This window comes from Argiope bruennichi, chromosome 5, assembly GCF_947563725.1.
Source record: "Argiope bruennichi chromosome 5, qqArgBrue1.1, whole genome shotgun sequence".
Taxonomy (NCBI): Eukaryota; Metazoa; Arthropoda; class Arachnida; order Araneae; family Araneidae; genus Argiope; species Argiope bruennichi.
Window position 1 is genome coordinate 101,365 of NC_079155.1, and position 19,545 is coordinate 120,909.

At 29.6% G+C, this 19,545-nt stretch overlaps 1 protein-coding gene across 3 annotated transcripts in view; it reads right to left on the reverse strand.

Moving 5' to 3' along the window:
- Nucleotides 1-19,545, reverse strand: part of LOC129969382 (uncharacterized) — an 89,451-nt gene that overhangs the window by 32,714 nt on the left and 37,192 nt on the right. For all 3 annotated transcript variants that reach the window (XM_056083938.1, XM_056083940.1, XM_056083939.1), the window contains exons 8-11: nt 15,507-15,606; nt 10,217-10,307; nt 4,382-4,433; nt 4,245-4,267 (exon numbers count right to left, since the gene is read on the reverse strand). In XM_056083938.1, the coding sequence (XP_055939913.1) occupies nt 4,245-4,267; nt 4,382-4,433; nt 10,217-10,307; nt 15,507-15,606 (266 nt within the window). The remainder of the gene's footprint in view (nt 1-4,244; nt 4,268-4,381; nt 4,434-10,216; nt 10,308-15,506; nt 15,607-19,545) is intronic.

Below are 19,545 nucleotides of genomic sequence, written 5' to 3' on the forward strand. Positions count from 1 at the left end.
GTGACTGATGTTAGCTTTTCTTATGCATAAAGAAAAAGTCTTATTAATCAGTCTGCAGACGGATTTTGGATCCATTGCGCGTTCAATCAAACCTTCAATCAACAAAAACGAATGCTGAAAATTTAAAATTAAAAGCAGATTCGAATTAAACATGAACGTAAAATAGCTTTACAAGGGGAACGAAGAAAGCGTAAACGTATGCAGTGTGTTGTAGATCCTCAATCGCAACACTCAACTTCAAACACAGAACGTGTCCATTTGGATTCTGAATCACAACCGTCAACGTTCAATGCAAAACATCTCCGTTTCGATTCTGAGTTTCAAATATCGCTTTCTAGCTCAAAGCAATTCATCGAAAAAAATGTTCTCGCATACTAACTTGAAATTTGGGATAACAGATTTTATTTTTACCAAGTTAGCATATATATGTATTAGTATTTTGAATAAAAGTAGTTTATCTTTCTTAATGTTTTTGGCATATATTTTTTTCTTGTTTTTTAATTTTGAAATTTGTCTTTTCAGTTTACATGTCCAGTTATCCTAGAAAAAATTTTATACTAGTGTGGGATTTTTTCTATATTTGTATATATTTATGTGTACATTGATTACCTCTCTCTTCCTCATTGACTTTGTACTTGCTATTTTTTTATATAAGATTCCAATTAAAAGTTCAATCACCACTTTCTTCCATATACAAAGTAACAGTTCCTCAAAAGAAAAGACATGACGTGAAATGCAAGTTCAGCAAGGATGCTGGTGTTGAAAATTTTAGAGCTGTTTTGTATGCCTTAAATTTAATTCCAGCTTTCTAAAGTTTTTCATATAATTTTTAAAAGTTCGCATTCTTGTCTTATAAGATAAAAAATGTCGCTTTTCATCTTCTTTTCACTCACATCCATTCTAAATAGACTAGAAGTGACCAACTTTCTAGGATTAGGAATGGGAAGCGGTTGCTATGATTTAAAGAGCCTACTCTAAAATCATAGTTTTTCTCAAAATTTTCGAAATTGGTTTTATTTTTTCCTATAATAGACAACACCAAGTTAGCATGTATATGTATTAGCATTTTGCATTCAAAATGCTTTATTTCCATTTTTACGATTATTATAAGCAAAGTTATAGTGTAAATTACAAACTTGAATTGAAGCTTTTGAAATGTTTGATTAAAGAGCTATAAAGTTGCAAACTATTTGAACAACTATTTTCTTATTCCCAAATAATATATTACTTTAAAATGTAGACCTGAGTTTTCTTCATTCATTTATTCTTTTATTTGTCTCTAGGAACTATTTTTTTTTTTTTTTTTTGAAATTTAGGTTTGAATTTAATATAGAGAAGCCATATGTTCCAGTTATTTCCATTAATACTTTGAAAATTTTAGACTAAGAAGCAATTTTAGAATATCTTAAAGCGAAGTAAATGAAAATTGTGAGCAAAACTTGGTCGTCAAATTATAAAGAACTTAAGAAAACACCAACATTTTTGACAGCATGTAGAATTTTTGAAAGATCACTGGCAAAGCAAAGACTACAATGAAGAGTATATTATAGAAATTATGATTCTAAATCTCTAATAATGGTGAAAGTATTTGCAAGAAAACAACAATCTTAACATGAGAATAAAAATAGGACATATGCAAAAAATAAAAAAGGACTCATATTTCTTTCGAAATTAAGTGAGAATACTTAAAGGAAAAGTTAAAATTCTCAATAAACTTAAAGGCAAGAAATTACTATGCGGTTTTTTTCTATGAAATGATTATTATCGCTGAAAGTTTAAAAAACATGAAATATATTCTAAAGGCAGTCTTTTGTTTTCCTTTGCCGCTTCTGCAAACAAACTCCGTATACCAAAGCAAGATGTCTGGTGTAAATAGGGAAACATAATAACAATATTTTTCAAAACAATTCATAGAGCTTTTCCGATTCAGCTATAAAAACTAAAAAAATCAGCTTACTCACCCCTTTGCAATACATATTTTTTTAGGAATGATTACATGGTCACATAGAATAATAAAAACAATTCTTTAACTACCTTTAATGGATTATTTTGGGCAAAGAAGCTTTAGTTAGAAGAGAAATTAAGGATTACGTGTTACAGCGTTATTATTTAATTAACCCTTAACTGGGGACGTACGGTCTGTGAGACCGCTAGCGATGGATTTTCGGTCACCCCTATTCTATTTTTAGCTCAATTGAATGTATTGACCCTATAGCTTCGTGTTTTGTGACCTTCAACACACGTGTACTTTTTCCAACCGATTTCAGAGAATGCTTTTTAAAATAATTCAGTTATTTCTTTGAGCGAGGTCTCTAAGACCACATCTCCCTGTTAGTGTCCCAGTGATAAACAAGGCTTAGCAGATGGCTCTAAAACTTGGGCCCCGAAATATCACCCAATTTAGTGATTTTATTATGAAGCAGTGCTTCAGATACTTTTAAATGAAGTAGAGAGTGATTTTAGTGATAAGGATAATTGTACAGAGGAGTTTTTCGATGAAAGTTCGCATTCAACTGATTCTGATAGGTATGTTCAAACATAATTAATTTTCAAGTGATAATGTATTTTGAAAAAATTATAAAATATATTAATATACCAAGATATATATACAAAATTTATAGGTTAATTTTTATAATAGTTCTTTACTTGTATGTTTAAACTGCCCTAGAAAACCGTGCTATGAAAGTCACACAAGCCGATAAAAAAAATGGCCAATTTTACTCATTGTGAATATTTTTATTTTTCATATAATTGTTGAATTTGATATTAAATTGTCTTCTATATACCTTCATATACTGTAATAATAAACATGATTTAAAAAGTAAAAAGTAATATGTTTTTTCAAGAATATTTATTGTAACATGTAATTTGAGAAGAAAATGTATGTTCCAACGCATTTACTTTTTTCAATGATAATATATTTCGAAAAATTTCTAAAACATATCTATATATCAAGAAAAATATCTCCAAAATATATTGGCATTTTTTCATACTAATATATTCATTGGAAAATTTAATTTGAGTGCAAATGAAATGCGGTCTCGTAGACTGTACCTCCCCGGTTAAGTCCTAACATTTCACCTCCCCAGTTAAGGGTTCATGATGTCAGGATGCATTCCTTTCTGAAATTCTTAGAAATACAGATAGATACACTGATGTTTTAAAAGTACAAAAAAATTCTTAAAGGGCGTATTTAGTTATAAGACATCAGTAATTGCCTCTAAAAATATAAAACAAAAATAAAGAATAAAATTTAAAGAAAATAAAATCAATTTAAATTGGAAAAAATGAGCATTTGACTTGCAAATGTGGTGAATCTTAACGATTCTAAAGTCATAACAAAATTTTTTGCGTTGTATTAAAATTTTTAAATGCATTTTCTGGACAGCTGCATTTTTTGTTATTTTCATTTGAAGTAAACATCCTTCCAGATTTTTTTTTTTAAATGTTGATATATAATTTTGCCAAAATATTTTACTTGGTTCCAGCTATGTTATGAGCTAGAATCTAACCTTTCGGTTCCTATTTAATTATTTTACTAATCTTTAGCTGAAAAAATTCGATAAATTTGATAAAAATCTTGAATTTTCTTAAAAAATTAGACATATTTCTAAAACTTTTAGAGTTACTGGAAATCTTTCAGTTTATAACACATCTAAATATATTAATTATATTATCTGTAAAAATAATCGAAATATATTCATCTGAATTTATTAGGGGATGTTTGGCGTAACTGCAAATATGCAATAAAATTTAGTTAAAAATTGCTTATAATTTCAAAGTTAATAAAGCTTCCACTGAAATTTCATTGGAATTCCTAGTTTTATGCTTCATTGCAATCAAAAATATTCTTGTTTTATTAAACTTTTATAAACTTAAAAAAACGTGCTCCAAAAGTGGTTACATACCTTATTATTAATATTTTTCTTATTCAAATTAATGCAATGTTTAATACATAAAAAATCCAAACTTTAAAAATAATTTCAGAATCTTATTTTGAAATTTAACACAAGTACACATATAATGGCTAATTCTTCTCGTAAACTTCTGAGGCTAACTCTCGAAAGACACCCTATGTGAGAATTCCTTTCACACCCCGCATCCCTCGTTTGAAAAGAAACTGGCCCAAAACTGGTAATCCAGAGTAGGCTCTGCATGACTAGGGGGAGCCGGGTATCGAGAAAAGAGTTTTTAAAACATTGCATTGTTCTAAAATTAAAAAAAAAAATAATAATAAATCTTACTTTTGGTTCTTTAATCCGGTTTCCTATAAGTACCAAAATAAAAAAAAATATGCATAAGAATTTAAAAATTACAATGAACGAATAAGTGAAATATTTGAATACTTTAAAAGAACGTCATTGCAATGAAATGTTCTTACCGAATTTCGCTCATTTTCTGTTTCTACAACAGTGTATGGGTACTTTAGTTTTCTAAATGAAAAAAAAAAAAGTAGATTTCAATATGCATAGAAAGTACTAAACTCTAATTTCTAAAAGTTTCAGTTGAGTAAAAAAATTTAATTTGGACCTCGGAGTAAAAATCATAAAAAATTAAATAGAATAATCGAATTTTATTTTCTATATAAATATATTAAAGAAAAAGGATGTATTCAAAGAGCTGATGTTCATAAAACACAGACCTTTGAAACGCTTACCAAAGAATACAATATATAATATGGTAATTCCTTTTCTTTTTTAATTTCACAGTAACTAAGTTTAATATAAACTGTTTACACTGTTCAGTAGTTTCTTTAAAGGGTTTAAAATTTACAGCAGCAAAAGGCAACTAGGAGGAGGATAGAGGAAGAAGAAGAAATAATATATTTATAAATTTTTTTGAGGCTTTTGTTAATATTAAAAAATTTAGATACAATGGGCAAACTTTACTAAAATTTTTCATAACAGCTATTGATTATAAGTTTTCCAAATTTCTCCCTGATGTCTTAAATGCTAATTTTATAGCTTATTAGAGGAGTTATGAACTAAGAATCGCTTTCTTTGACATTTTTTATTTTTATTTTATCTTCTACGCTAAAAGCAAAATTTGAAAAAAAAAAAAAAAAAATGTAGATGCGAATTTTGGGAGAAGAACAAAGTTGAGCTGAGCAGATAGATGAAGGATTCACAGGACCACAATCCTTGATCTGCCGTTGAGTCCAAAATGAGAATCACTTCATAAAAAAGTGACTGAATGAATTATACATTTTAATAAAATTTTGTAAATAAATGCTTGCAGTGATTCTAATTTTTAAAAATGTGCTTGGTCTATCGGAAGCAGTTCCCCAAAAACTGTTTCCGAATATTTTCTAGCAAAAGATGTTATCCCTATTTAATCGAATAAAATTGCGGAATTTGGGTTACTTTGCGTGGCTTTGACGAACGGCAGTTACGAACACACAGATATTTGGTGTGAATCCCTTGTGTTATCTTTGGCGATTTTTTTTCGGAGATTAATCAATTGCGAAGTACGCGAAAATCGAATTTGTGTTATAGAAGCGTTTTTTCCAGCCACCTCTGAAACCAAAATTTGACACAAAACTATAATTATAGTTACAAAATCACATACTAAATTTCATTTATTTCAGTAATTGTGTTTTTGAGTCACATGCATGAGTTAATGCAAACTGACAGACGATCTACTTTTTCACAGATCTGTTTCCAAATTTTATAGGAATACATATTTTATATCCTAAATCTGTGTACGAAATTTCCTTTAGCAAGCTCTTCACATTTTGTAGCTATCGATTTCCTGTGAAATCTAGCGGTCGGATAGAAAGACTTCCTTTGAATCGAATTTTTTCAAAATTTGGCAGAAATCTACAAATTCTATGCCAAACCCAGATTCCCCGAATCTTTGAGTTATCCTGTTGGCAGACGCCAAAAATGTATTTTCCGAATTAGGAAGGTCGTTAAGAATTAGAATTTTTCAAAAACAATTTTCTTTTTATGATATGAGAAAGTAAAAAAACAATCTCGATTAAAATACAAAGAGCAGCAAATAAGTTTACATGTTCTTAGCAAGTAACCACAAAGAAGCTTTTCAAACATATTAGTAAACACATTATTTTTTGGCAGAGGAAATTTGCGCAAATTCTTTTTTTATTGCAACTTTATGCAATCACTTCCTTTGTATCAAACATTTCCCTCTATTACGTCAATGCACTTATTGCTGCGAATACATTAAATTGTTTCCATATTTATATTATAATGCCATCATTAATACATCTGTGCTAATTATATTGTATTATAATTTATTTAAACCTTAATATAAGTTTGTTGCAAATTACCAAGTTCATTAAGGATATCTTTGTACAATAGCTTCAAAATCTGTAGAAATGCATGCTGATTTTAATTAAAGTTCACTTATACATAATTGCGTACACCTATATGTTTCCATCAGAAAGTGAGTTAATATTGGTTATCTTTTATTAAAAAGGACATTTAACGAAAAAATAATAACAGACACTGCCACAAAACAGGAGAGCGTTCCTGTTTTATTTAGAAATTTAAAAGCAACATTATGAAATTCCTCCATCAAAATAAATATCGTCTAATGGGTTAGTTATTAGTATCCATCTAAAAATAGCGTTTTGAAAAGTCAAGAGAATCGAATTCTTTGAAGCTTATAGTTTCTGAGTAGAACTGCCTGCATGGATTATTGGGCTGCTCCTCTTGACCAAATTTTGAATGTATCTTGAAAGCGAAGAATGCAAGGATTCAAGAATGAGGATTCAGCTGAATTGATATGACAGAAGAAAAAAAATGACATGGGAATGAGTCAAGTAAGTTTAACAAAAAAATTTCACAAGCAAAGAGTGATTTTACAATTTCAGCTTTATATTTCGTAATAAAGGACAGGAATAAAAATTTTTAATTGTAGCAATTTAATCAAGAGAAATTAGCAAGCAAGGGGAATGAAAGCTCACCCTGGACACTGCCTCGGTCCTATACCCTCAGGAGTAAGCAGATCGTAATGGGTTGTGCAAAGTAAGAAAAAAATAAGCCGCACAATCGTTAAAATTTGAATTTATGTTATAATTTTACAGTCATTCTGAGATATTTTAATAATAAAACTATCACATGACAGTTTTTCTAAAATCTCTACTATATCTATATATTTGCTTACAATAAAGATAAATGCGTTGGCACTTTACAGGCCAGACCATCTCATTTAAACACGATGCATGCATATTATGGAGAATGGAAATGTGCATGTTGGAACGAGTTTTTTGAAATTTTAATTAAAGATTAAGCAAATTTTTGTCGTTTTTCAAAAATATTACTGTCCAACAATGTTTTTAAACCTTGAAGTTCGAAATATTATCTTTTCTGTGATGCCAATTTCTTAATGAACCAAGTATGAAAATTATATATATATACCGGGTGTCCCATAAATTTGTAAATACTTTAAAAATTCATAAAAATTGAAGGAATGAGTATATTTTAATGCGGTTTGCGAAACTGTTAGTCTCATGAAGGGGGATTTTTTTTCATACAAAAAAAAAAGTTCAAAAAATTTGTCGATAGAGGGCGCTAAACACAAGCAAAACATACAATTCTACGGGAAAAATACTTTTATTTGCATGCAAGCAATTACATGCGTACCACACCAGTACTACAGTACTTGTTCTATGCGTCCGCCATCACCACAAATAACAGTTTGGTAGCGGGAGACAACACTGGTAACTGTATCATACAGCATATCCGGATGAATGCATGAGATTTCGTGGCGAATGGCTTCCTTTAGCTGCACTAACGGAGTTGGCCTATGGCGGTACACCCGAGACTTAAGGTAACCCCATAGCCAAAAATCAAGGGGTGTTAAATCTGGTGAGCGTGGGGGCCATTCATGTGTAAAGTGACGGCTGATTATCCGTTCTTCAGTAAAAGTTCGTCTCAAAAATGCCTTCACTGCGGTGTCGATGTGAGGAGGTGTCCCGTCTTGCATGAATGTCACTGTGTCAAGGACATCGTGTTCCAATAAGGACGGTATCACTTCCTACTGTAACATTTCCAAGTAACTTGTTCGATTAACTGAACATGTCTTCCATCCTGCTTTTTTGCAGGGCTCTTCAAAGAAAAAAGGGCCTAAAATAATGGATGCAGTGAAACCACACCAAACAGTAACTCGTGGTGAATGCAGGGGCTTCTCAGTGTAAGTATGTGGATTCTCATGTGCCCATATTCTACAGTTATGGGTATTAACTGCTCCATGCAAAGCAAAATGAGCCTCATCTGTTCACAATATTTTCAGAAGCCATCGCGGATCATCTTCAATTTTCGCCAAAGCCCAATTTGAGAATTCCAATCTCTTAGCTGTATCATTTGGTAAGAGCTGATGTAGCGATTGCAATTTGTATGGGTACAATTGCAATACACCATGAAGGATACGGTACACCGAAGTCTTTGGTATACCAGTTATTCGTGCCACTTCTCGTGTGCTACTGACTGCACTTGTAGATTGTTCCCTTAGCGTGTCCATTTGTGAAGAGACGTCGGGGGTACGGACTGTTGTTAAATGAGGTGCACCACTGCGTGGCCGATGACACAAACTTCCAGTTTCTTCGAAACGGCGTACTAGGGAAACAAGTTCAGCAGGAGTGGTCGGACCTGAACCTTTCTTCAACCTTTCTCAAACCTTTTCTGGGTCCTAAACTTTCGTAAGGCTTCAGCCGCCGATTCGTTGCTGACATAAAACAACTTTACCAATAGTGCTTTATCCACCAGTGTCAACATCTTACCTTATGCAAACCTTTAGAAATGATGTGTCAATCGCTCACTCTGCCTTTCATAAGACTTTAATTTGCATATTTCCACTGATTTGCTTGTGTGCAGCGCCGTCTATTGACAAATTTTTGAATTATTTTTTTTCCTGTATCAAAAAAAAAAAAAAAAAAAAAAAAAAAAAACCCTTCATGAGAATAATAGTTTCGCAAACCGCATTCAAATATACCCAGTCCTTCAATTTTTATGAATTTTTAAAGTATTTACAAATTTATGGGACACCCGGTATATATATATATATATAATCAGAGGAATCCCTCTAATCAGAGCGTAACAGCTAATTTCCAAACCTTCAAACTTTTAGTAATTGGCATATACGTCTAATAAAAATGATCTAAATGCAATAAATAATCATATTTTACGTAATTTGAATCTATAAGTATTTTGACGAATTTTAAATTCTAACACATAAGTTCTAGCATGTGAGTCACATTTAATAAAATATTCTTGAGACATTAATATTTTAAATTAAGGAAGTTTCACCCTTTTGCAACTAAAACGTATTGAGTAGTTAAAATCTGAATATAGCGTGCGATTTTAGACATTTTTATCAACCTTCTTGAAGAAAATACGTCACGAAACTGCAGAATGTTTGGCCTAAAACAATATTACTGCTATTTGTTTAAAAATAATGATATTCAAAGCTTTATAAGTGGGTCAAATTTTATGGCAGAATATTAAAAACGTTAGATCGTCAGGATTATTATAATTAATACAATTCAAAGGACTGGAAGATTGTATAAAATTTACACTTAATAATTTTTTCAAAAGTACATTTGGGGATTGAAATAAAATAAATATTGTTACTCATGTCATTAAAAACGTTTTGAAAGTGAAAATGAAAACTGAATTTTATGAAGAATCAAAGAAATTTTTATTGAATAGTTCTTTGAGATATTGCATACATTGTATAAAAAATATTTTGTTGTGCCCACAAAACTTTAATGTTGAAGAATTCGATTTCCTTTAAACATGTTTGGTTTTAGCAAAAAATATTTTGTATTTATTGAAGTTTTATCACTTACGCCTCAATCTCAAGTTCGAATTTTACAGAACCTGATAGAAAATTAGAGATATTTGTAGTACCAATAACAGAATATCGTAAGGCCTCTGTAGTAGTATCAATTAAATGACCATCAAAATTAAAAAAAAAAGTTATAATATTCTTGATTTTAAAATAAAACTTTATATAATTTATAAATTAATATATATAATAAAATGTTTGTAATAAATTTTAAAATATTTTTAAAACATTAAAATAATTTGCCGAAGAAGTTTTTAAGATACCAAGTAACAAAATATTTAAATGAAAATTTCAGCGAGCATTAATTCTGGCGAATCAGCTGATCACTAAAGGCAATTCGTAATAAATAAATGTTTGTTGGCTGAAATATTTTTAGGAATGATATCAAATGAGGGGAGATACTTACACGCAGTCTGGGTTACATCCCATCAAACAAGTGCGACGCGCATCACTCAGCTCTTCTTCGGGCGACGAAGAATAATGGCACCCCACGTACTCTGGAAAATTTCACTTTTTAACAATGATGTGACATCAGAACGTAAAATTTCATCAAAATGCTTCCAGTGGAACTTCCATAGATTAAAAAAATATTGAAAAGGTATGAACACCATTTTCAAAAGGTTGCCCATTCACAGGAATACAATACACTTATTTTAAAAGTTGCTGCATTCTGTTGAATACAACCAAGGAATAAGTTTTTGAAAATGCACCAGTAATCTATAATTAGTACTGACTATTTATATTTTGAAAAGGATGAACTTTTCAGAAGTATTTTACTTTTGAGAAAGGAAAATATTCCACAGGAAGTAAATTTAGAGCGGATGAGAATTGAAATTTTTTCTAGTGTAATCCATCAATTCTAACTTTTCCCCTCTAATGACAGTATTAGTTGACATACTCTGCTTAGCTAGGAATTTAAATACGTTCGTGTATAGCATTTTTACTATAAAATCTAATTTTATTTAAATATCATAATGTACACAATCCTTTTATTGGCCACGCCTCTCGACTGAGTACTCTCGTAATCGCTTTAGAGTGCAGGATATATCTGTTCTTTTTGACTCCATTAAAATATCTATTTTTAGCCGATGGAACATTTGTAAAAAGAATCCAGGCGCAAAGTCAATAATTATTTTCAGAATTCTCCTAAGTTTTTTAAAGAAATTAAGGTTAGTATTTGACTTTCATGACACTGATTTTGATTTTAAGAATTTAGGATACCTTCTAAATGAGTTGGTTTCAGTTCCTCAATTCGAGCAGTATCTTGAATCATGGGTTTCGGTACGGAGACGAAATAGCAATTTGTAGTTTGTAGATCTAGATAATAGCTTGCAATCTCAAGTATATTCACTGGTTTTCTGCACATATTTTTCAATTTTTTCGATCATGTTACTGATTTTAAAGCCATAGATACTAATAATGTTTTCAGTTTTCCTTAGGTTGATTTGAAAAATTGGTAAAAGCTCTTTAATATTTAATTGCTTTAGTTGGTTGATAACTGCTACTTTGGAAACCTTTCTTAGTTACTAATTTTCTTTTTTAGAAAATAGAGAGACAATCCTCTAATACCTATTGCAGCAGATTTTTGTGAACTAGTAAGGATAGTTTATAATTTTAAAACATTTTTTTTTAAATCAATAAATGGAAGTTCAAAAGACATGACGCAGACATTTTAAAAAAATTGTGGCAGAGTAGAACAGAGTTTTACTATAAATGTATTTCGAAATCGGCTACGTTAAAGCTTAAAAGAATCAATAAAAATTGAAGAAAAAATTGCATAGGAAGAAATTTGATATCACTGAAAAAAATCGGTATTAAAATAATTTACAAAAATTATTCTAGTTTTAGTAGTTAGTTCGAAGTTATAGTAGGAGAAACGGAAATTTTCTGTTAATTTCTAATTGATAGAATGAGGAATTAATTTTTGTACTTTGAAAAATTGGCATAATTCTTTCCTTTGAACCAAGGAATAAATGTGCAAAATCTGATTGCAATCGACTCAATTGTTTAGGAAGCGATGAGGGACATACGTATGTATACACACACACAATCACGCTGACTTTCATTTATATTAAGATGAAAATGCTTTTAACCGAGAAAATAATGAGCTTTTTTTCGTGATTATTATCTTTGATTATCTAAGTTCCTTCTGTTACTTAGAGCCCTTTGCTTGCTCCTTTTGTTATGTCGAGTCTTATGTAGAAAATTCTTCGTATAATTCCGTATGTGCCATCGATGGATAATGAAATGTATAACTACAAAAGAAAGCAAAATTCGATAACATTACTTTGTTTATTGAATTTAATATGTTGCATTGTTTACATTAAAAGGTAAAGAGACTTCATCAAAAATCCATAAAAAATGCCATAAATCTCTTTTAAGTAGGTCGATCGAAACAACGAATTAGAAAAGAAGACATTAACACCCAGAACGTTCGACAATTCTATTCTGAAAGACAATATCCTCTCTTGAAGAAATCATTATTCTAATGTTTAAGCTAAACACTCCGTTTGCTCTCATGGAAAGTTATAGACAGACTCTCCGACCCTCCCGAAGGCACGCGGATCAAAAATGAATGATCAGACCACCGTGACAGCAACTCTGGCAGGAACTGTGAGTTCTAAGGGTCATCAATGGCCACGGTACAATCCTTCTTTAAGGAAGTATGTCCCGTCACGTTGGGAGGAGCCAAATCCCACCTCCTTTTCGTGTACCCACAGAGACAGTGAGAACCAACCACCATGCCGGAAGCTTCTCATCCACAATTATGAGGTGTTCCTGGGAGATTGCTCTAATGGAAAACTATCTTTTTTCTCAACTTAAGGAAAAAATTGAAAAAGAAAATTGGCAAGCGAAAGTAATGATAAATCTCTGTATTTAGCATTCGCAAAACATTAATAGTATCAAACTACGGTAAAAGTGACTTAAAATAAGATGAAAATTATTCATAAAGAAGGAATTTTGTTTACAAGACTACGTAAATTAATAAGAGCAATCACAAAAATTTTCTCATATGTAGTTTAATCATTATAAAATCATTCACATACATGGCATAACAATTTAATAAAGAGCATTTTCTTATTTATCTTTAATGAGATTCTGTATATGTTTGGATACGAGTACCAGAAATTGAGAGCATACATTTTTGTTGTCGTTATTATGAAACTCAACTTTTATGATATTCATAATAATTTTCCCCTTTATTGAAAAATCCATGTTATGCATGTCTCTTTATAATTCTACAGAAATTTTCGATGGAATTTACATCTGATGAATTACTAGCCCTATCAAAACCTGTTAATGTTTTGTTTTGAAATTTTTTTATACCAGCTTAGAATTATTGCAGGGAGCAAGATCTTGTGGAAAAACATCAAAAACAACAGTGAGCATTTGTATAGAGATCACAATTTTGTTTCTGCTATAGAAATGCATTCTTTGGAATTTAACTGGTACTAAACTGCTAGATCTGCGAAATGTGAAATAATTCTCAAACACCTGACTTTGAGAGTATTTAATTATTTGATTAAAATGCTGTTCCGAGAGAGAATCCCCAGAAGCTCTCTTGGTTAATATTAATCAAAACCCTTGTAGAAAAATATACGTTTCGTCTCTGAGTAAAACTTTAATCATTTCTTATATAATGTAGGGTCGATATTTCTCGGCCCAACACAAAGTTTCCTCGCCAACTGCTTTTGAATTGATATTCTTACTCATCTCATTGTTTCAATATCCCTCAATTGTTTGGCTGATGAATGAGCGCTCATACAGCAACCAATAATTCTCTCTGAAGGCCTGTGCTTATCTTGCAAAGATACATTTTACTATTTTTTACATGAAATTGAACTACCCGGAGCTGTTGTCTTATGTCCACATTTACTCTACCATTATAGTGAAAGTGTCTCAAACTTATTTTGCAGATTTGTAATTTTGAAAACATTAGATTTTCAAATTACAGCTACGGTATCATTCATAGTTATAGAGGTATACTCACTTAAAATAATTATTTTTCTTTCCCTGGGAGTTTTTCATACACCTGAGAACCAGATACAACTGACCACTTCTAACAATATCTAAAATGCACACTAGAGGGAAAATGCCCTATGTGCTATGATCACGTGTTCTGTTTAGACATCAAATCCATTCCACCTTCATTACAAAATGCTGTCGAAAACAATCTGGGGCAGAAATCTCCGTGAAAGAAAGAATGTTAAGAAAAATGAAGCTGTTTCAATTAATTTGTCCACTGATGTAATAAAATATTTGTAGCGTGAAATTATATACGATGAAGATGCCGTAAAATGGTAAAGTGACCAAACACATTGCTGAAGTACTTGAGTTGATGGTCAAATATAATATTGAAGGTGAAGAAAAACACGTTTGAGGAGATATAGCATTGATTTTCATTGTGATATTAAATGGCGTAGACATTATAGCATTCAGTCTTTCAATTCAATTCAACGTAAAAATAAATTATTTTCGCATTTTTTAGGCTCATACAAATGTTTCCAGTCCGTGAACGTGCTAAGGATCAATCATATCTTTGCAATTTTATAATTTCAATTCCAAAATTATGTTGTATTTTATTACAAGCTAGACCAGACGATGAATGCAGTACAGAATTGATTGAAAACAAATTATTGGATGAATAAAATCGTCTCAAAATGACACACAAATATAGAAAATTTTCAAAAAAAAAAAAAAAAAAAAAGGTTCTCATGTATAAAGGAAATAATATGCTAAATTATATAACTTTTGCTTGAAGTTAGTTCATGAGAGAGCTATTTGGATATAAGAATTAAATTATCAAATAGCATGAATTAAAAATGAGCGTAACAGCCAGTCACAATAACCCCTGTTTATACGGCTTAGTTCTGTGGTAATGGAGGGAATGGCTGTAATTTAAAAATAATGCATGAATTAAAAACACTCAAATGAAAGCATTGCAATTGTATACATGCGAAAACACGGAAAACAAAATTATCTATTTCCAAGAAATAATCTAACAAAGTAAAAATAAAAATGTTTTGAGTATAAAAAGGATAAAACAACTTTTCTTCGATGGAGTAGTACAAAATGAACTTTGAATCATCTTTTTCGTCTGTCTTAGGCATCGATTACCAAAATTCTAATGTTTGCTTTTAAAGGTAAATTTTTTTTCTAGCAAATATTAATACTAGAAGTAAACAAAAAAAAAATTTCATAATTTATTGATTCTGGAGCCAAAAATATTTTAATGAAGCTTAAGGTATCCATAAATAAAGATGAAACTTTTGTTTTCAGTGCTATAAAGTCATTTTATTTCATAATACTTAAAAATATTTCTGCACTGATTTTCTACGATTTGAAGAATTAATTTTTTTAGTATTTTTTAAAATTATTATTATCATTTTCCAGATTATGCATAGATTTTCTTAATATTTAAACAATAATTCTCTTGCAAGAATCCTCCATTGAAATATGGGTTACGAAATAACGGATTATGAAATTCCCAATTTTTTTAAAGCTTTGTTTGCCAGAACACAGGCGAAAATAAATAATTATTTTTTGTGATCAGCATTTGAAAGGAAAGTTTGAATCTCTGTAACAAATGAAAACTTAGTTTTCTCTTATTATCCAATAATCAATCTGGGACATTCGAAGCCCATTTACTCCTTGTTTACATTCCAAAATAAATAGTTGGTTGCCCATGAACTTACTTTTGTGGCAAACAAATTCTTTTGTGAAATGCATCGTCACACCCATGTCACAGCCGATGCATTGTTTGAAAAATTCCGATCTGCATAATTCTCTACACATCTATGAGAAAAAAGACATGCTATAAGGATTTAAGTCACACTAGAAAAGAAGAATTATTTCAATTTTCCCCACTTGAATTTATAGAATTCAAACATTTTGAAACGTCATATCAATTTCCTACTATTTTAAATAATGTAGCAACTTTTTACTCAAGCTCAGAAGTTTTAGTTTAAGTTAAATCCAAAAAGTATTTCATTCTAATAAGCATATTTTTCACTCGTGATGTTTCCAGATTTGTAGTGGAGCTCCATCGAGAGATTTAACCATACCAGTTTTTATATGATAATATCTTATAAATATATATATATATATATATATATATATATATATATATATATAACCAAAAATATTAGCATTAGGTTATTAAAACCTATAATTAAAACATTCTAAAAATAAAAATATTTTGGAAATGAAACTAAATTATTTCAGAATCGTAACTAAAAAATTATTTTAGATTCAAACTAAAAATTAAAAAAAGAACTGAAAAAACACCATTGTATTTAAAGAGCGCAAATGCAGCTACTAATACAGATGAATCAAGACAATAGTAATAAAAACCAAGTTAATGGGAAAAAAGGAACAAAATTAAACCAAATAAAATAAGAATCCGACCTGAAGACTTTCTCAGCGGTCACCCTCAGGCAGGGATTCAAAAAAAGGGATTTTTTTCTTTGAGGAAAAACACACTAAAAAGTCCAACTATTGATTCCTCGTGACCCGAAAATCCCCTGAAATTAGGCCTAAGAGATACACCATTTTTACAGAAAAGGAAACATAATAATAAATTAGAAGAATACTACCACTAATAAGCAAAAATACAATAATATAAAATAACATAAAATACCAAACAATAACACTCAAACCAATTATGAAAAACAAAAAGGAAAGCACATACCAGCAGCAGGCAAATTTTTTTAAAAACATAAGTTTTCCTGTTGTGCTTCCCACGCCCTAAACTACCCTAGCTAACGCCATTCAAGGTAAAAATAATTGGAGGGTCTCAGCGCCATCTATTGAGTTATTTAACATGCAACGGAAGATCTATTTTTATTTTAGGTAAAGGATTAATCCCAAATCACCCCTTTTTTAATTCAAAAATTGATATTGCAGTAGTTTCTGGGAAATACGTTATTAGTTAAATTTTTAATGACATTATTTGTTGCTTCAATTTAGGAAGTCTTGTTATTACAAACTCTTTTGATCCTGTTAAATTGTGAGAAAGTTAGATTTTTGAAAATTTCAGAATTTAGATTAGAATGATAATTACAAAATTTCGTTATTTTAAAGTTGAATTCATCTTTTTTATCGTAGATACCAACTATTGTTTTATCATTAGCTATTTCGATTTTTAAATCCGGAAAGGTAGCCTCAAGTTGAATTTTATTTGCCTCAGTTTAAATTAAATTTTTTGGAGTTAGTAGAATTAAATCAATTAGCCACAATGTAGGTATTATCTAAGTTTATCAAAAGTAAGTCATCAATTTACTTCCACCCGTTTATTAAATTATATTAAATTATTTTTTTTCTCATAGTAATGTAGGAAAATATCGGCTACAGCACTAGAGAAAGCTGTTCCCATTGGAATGCCCTTTACTTGTTTATAAAAATTAATACCATTAAAAACGTAATTTTCAGTAATATTGAAATTACATAACTCAAGCCAGTTATTTTTAGGAATAATATCTTCATTTAAATATTTTTTATATATAAAAGTACAGATTATTAATTTTTCATGAGGTAGATTGGTGTATAAATTTTCGAAATCAAAAGTATTAAGTTTATTAATGTTATTAAAGTTATCTTCATCTTTGATTTTGTTCAGGAAAATTTTTAAGTATTTAAATAAACGTTCCCCCGTATAGTAACTATAACTGCCAGTGCTACAAGTCACGAATTTGAATTTTGTTGGATTTTTATGAAATTTAACAGTTGGGAATAAATAAGGATAGTTTAGAGAACAAGTCTTAATTTTGGTTTTTTTTTTTTTTTTTTTTTGCGAAAGCTAGCATTCTTTTATCTAGTTCCCTTTTCCCGGTGTTCTTTAAAATATAAGTTGCGTTAGAGTTATATTCATTAATTAATAGTTCTTTATGATAATATTTACAAATTAAACAGAAATTATTTGCTGATCTATCTATTACTGTAATAATAAATTTTTCTTTAAAATGTTTTATTTCTTTTTTTAATGTTTTGCTAAAATAAATCCCGCGTTCTTTTAATCGTTTAGTAAATCGTTTTTTCCAATATTAAGCTTACATTTAATTAGATCAAGAATTATACATTTAGTGTACGAATGTTTAAACTCTAAATCCCCGAATTTATTATTTAATAACCATTTCATTTTATTATTTCTAAGACCATAAATGTATTTCCTAATTTTATGAATGTTTTCACTATTGTGTTCCAGATTACAGTAATTTTGAAATTCCTGAAATATAATTTGAAAATTGCCACCTTTTTCTTTACCTCTTTTAAATCTTTTAGTTTAGTTATCTTTATTTAAAATTTTTTTTAAATATGTTAAATTTGTAATAAACGCAGTTATTGTTTAAAGCTCCTTAACCTTCCCCATTTAATTTACTATTGAGTCCATAAGGAAATAAAGTTTTTAGGTTACAAATATAAATGTTTTCTAGCTCTAGTCCTTTGTTTAAGTCATTAACATTATCTTCTAGAATGTAGATATTTATTTTATTAAAGTTATGGTTTTGAAAGTGTTCTATTTCAAAGTCAGTGGTCTTATTTTTTATAAAGTTTTTAATATCAAATCTATGGTTATTAATTCTTAAATTGAGTTCGGTGCCAGTTTGTTCAATATATTTTAAATTACATTCTGAACAATTTAAAAGATAAATCAGGTTTTGGTATTTACAGAATACTTGTAAGTTTGAAATTTCATTATTGATTTGTTCTTTATCTGCTAATGGACATGTCTTACACTTCCCGTTTCCACAAATTTGATATTTTTTTTTTTATATATTTAAGATTTTTATTTTTATAACATAACATTTGTACCAGTAATTTTTTATTCGTGAATGCTCCTGATGCAAAGCTATCCACAGTGCCCCTTGATTCAGCACACGACGGGCCATGAACTATGAGAAATTTCTTACAAGCTTCTTGCATAATTTTATTTATTTATTATATTGAAGATATAACTCCCTAACGCCAAAAAACATGGAATTCTCAAAAAAGTAAATCCAGAAGAATAATCCCAAATATTTTTAAATTAAAAATTTTTTTTTAGAATTTCTTAAAAAACCTTTTGAAAAAAAAACTGTTACAAAATTATTTTTTAAAATTTGAAGTTAGTGGAAAAGCTCAAATGATGCTTAATTCCAGCCAAATGCAAGAACAAGTAACCAAAAAATATTAACATTAGGTAATTAAAACCTATATTTAAAACAATCTAAAAATAAAAATATTTTGGAAACGAAACTAAATTATTTCGGAATCGCAACTAAAAAATTATTTCGGATTCAAACTAAAAACTAAAAAAAGAACTGAAAAAACACCATTGTACTTAGCGAGTGCAAATGTAGCTACTACTAAAACACAGATAAATCAAGACAATAGTAATAAAAACCAAGTTAATAGGAAAAAAGTAACAAAATTAAACCAAATAAATTAAGAATCCTTCTTATTCTTATTTTATTTGGTTTAATTTTGTTACTTTTTTCCAATTAACTTGGTTTTTATTACTATATATATATATATATGATCTTCCAAACTATTTGAAAGGAAGTATTAAATGAGAATTATATAGCGTTTTGAAATTACCACTAACAGAGGCCTCTCAATTTTGAACTCTTATATAATGAATAGTATATGCAAAAACCGAAGTTCTGCTCTCCAAACACCCATATTAGAACAGCAGTTTTCAGTTTTTAATCTGGGATCTTGCGGTAGAGAGGTCGAAATTAAAGGAAGGATTAGTAT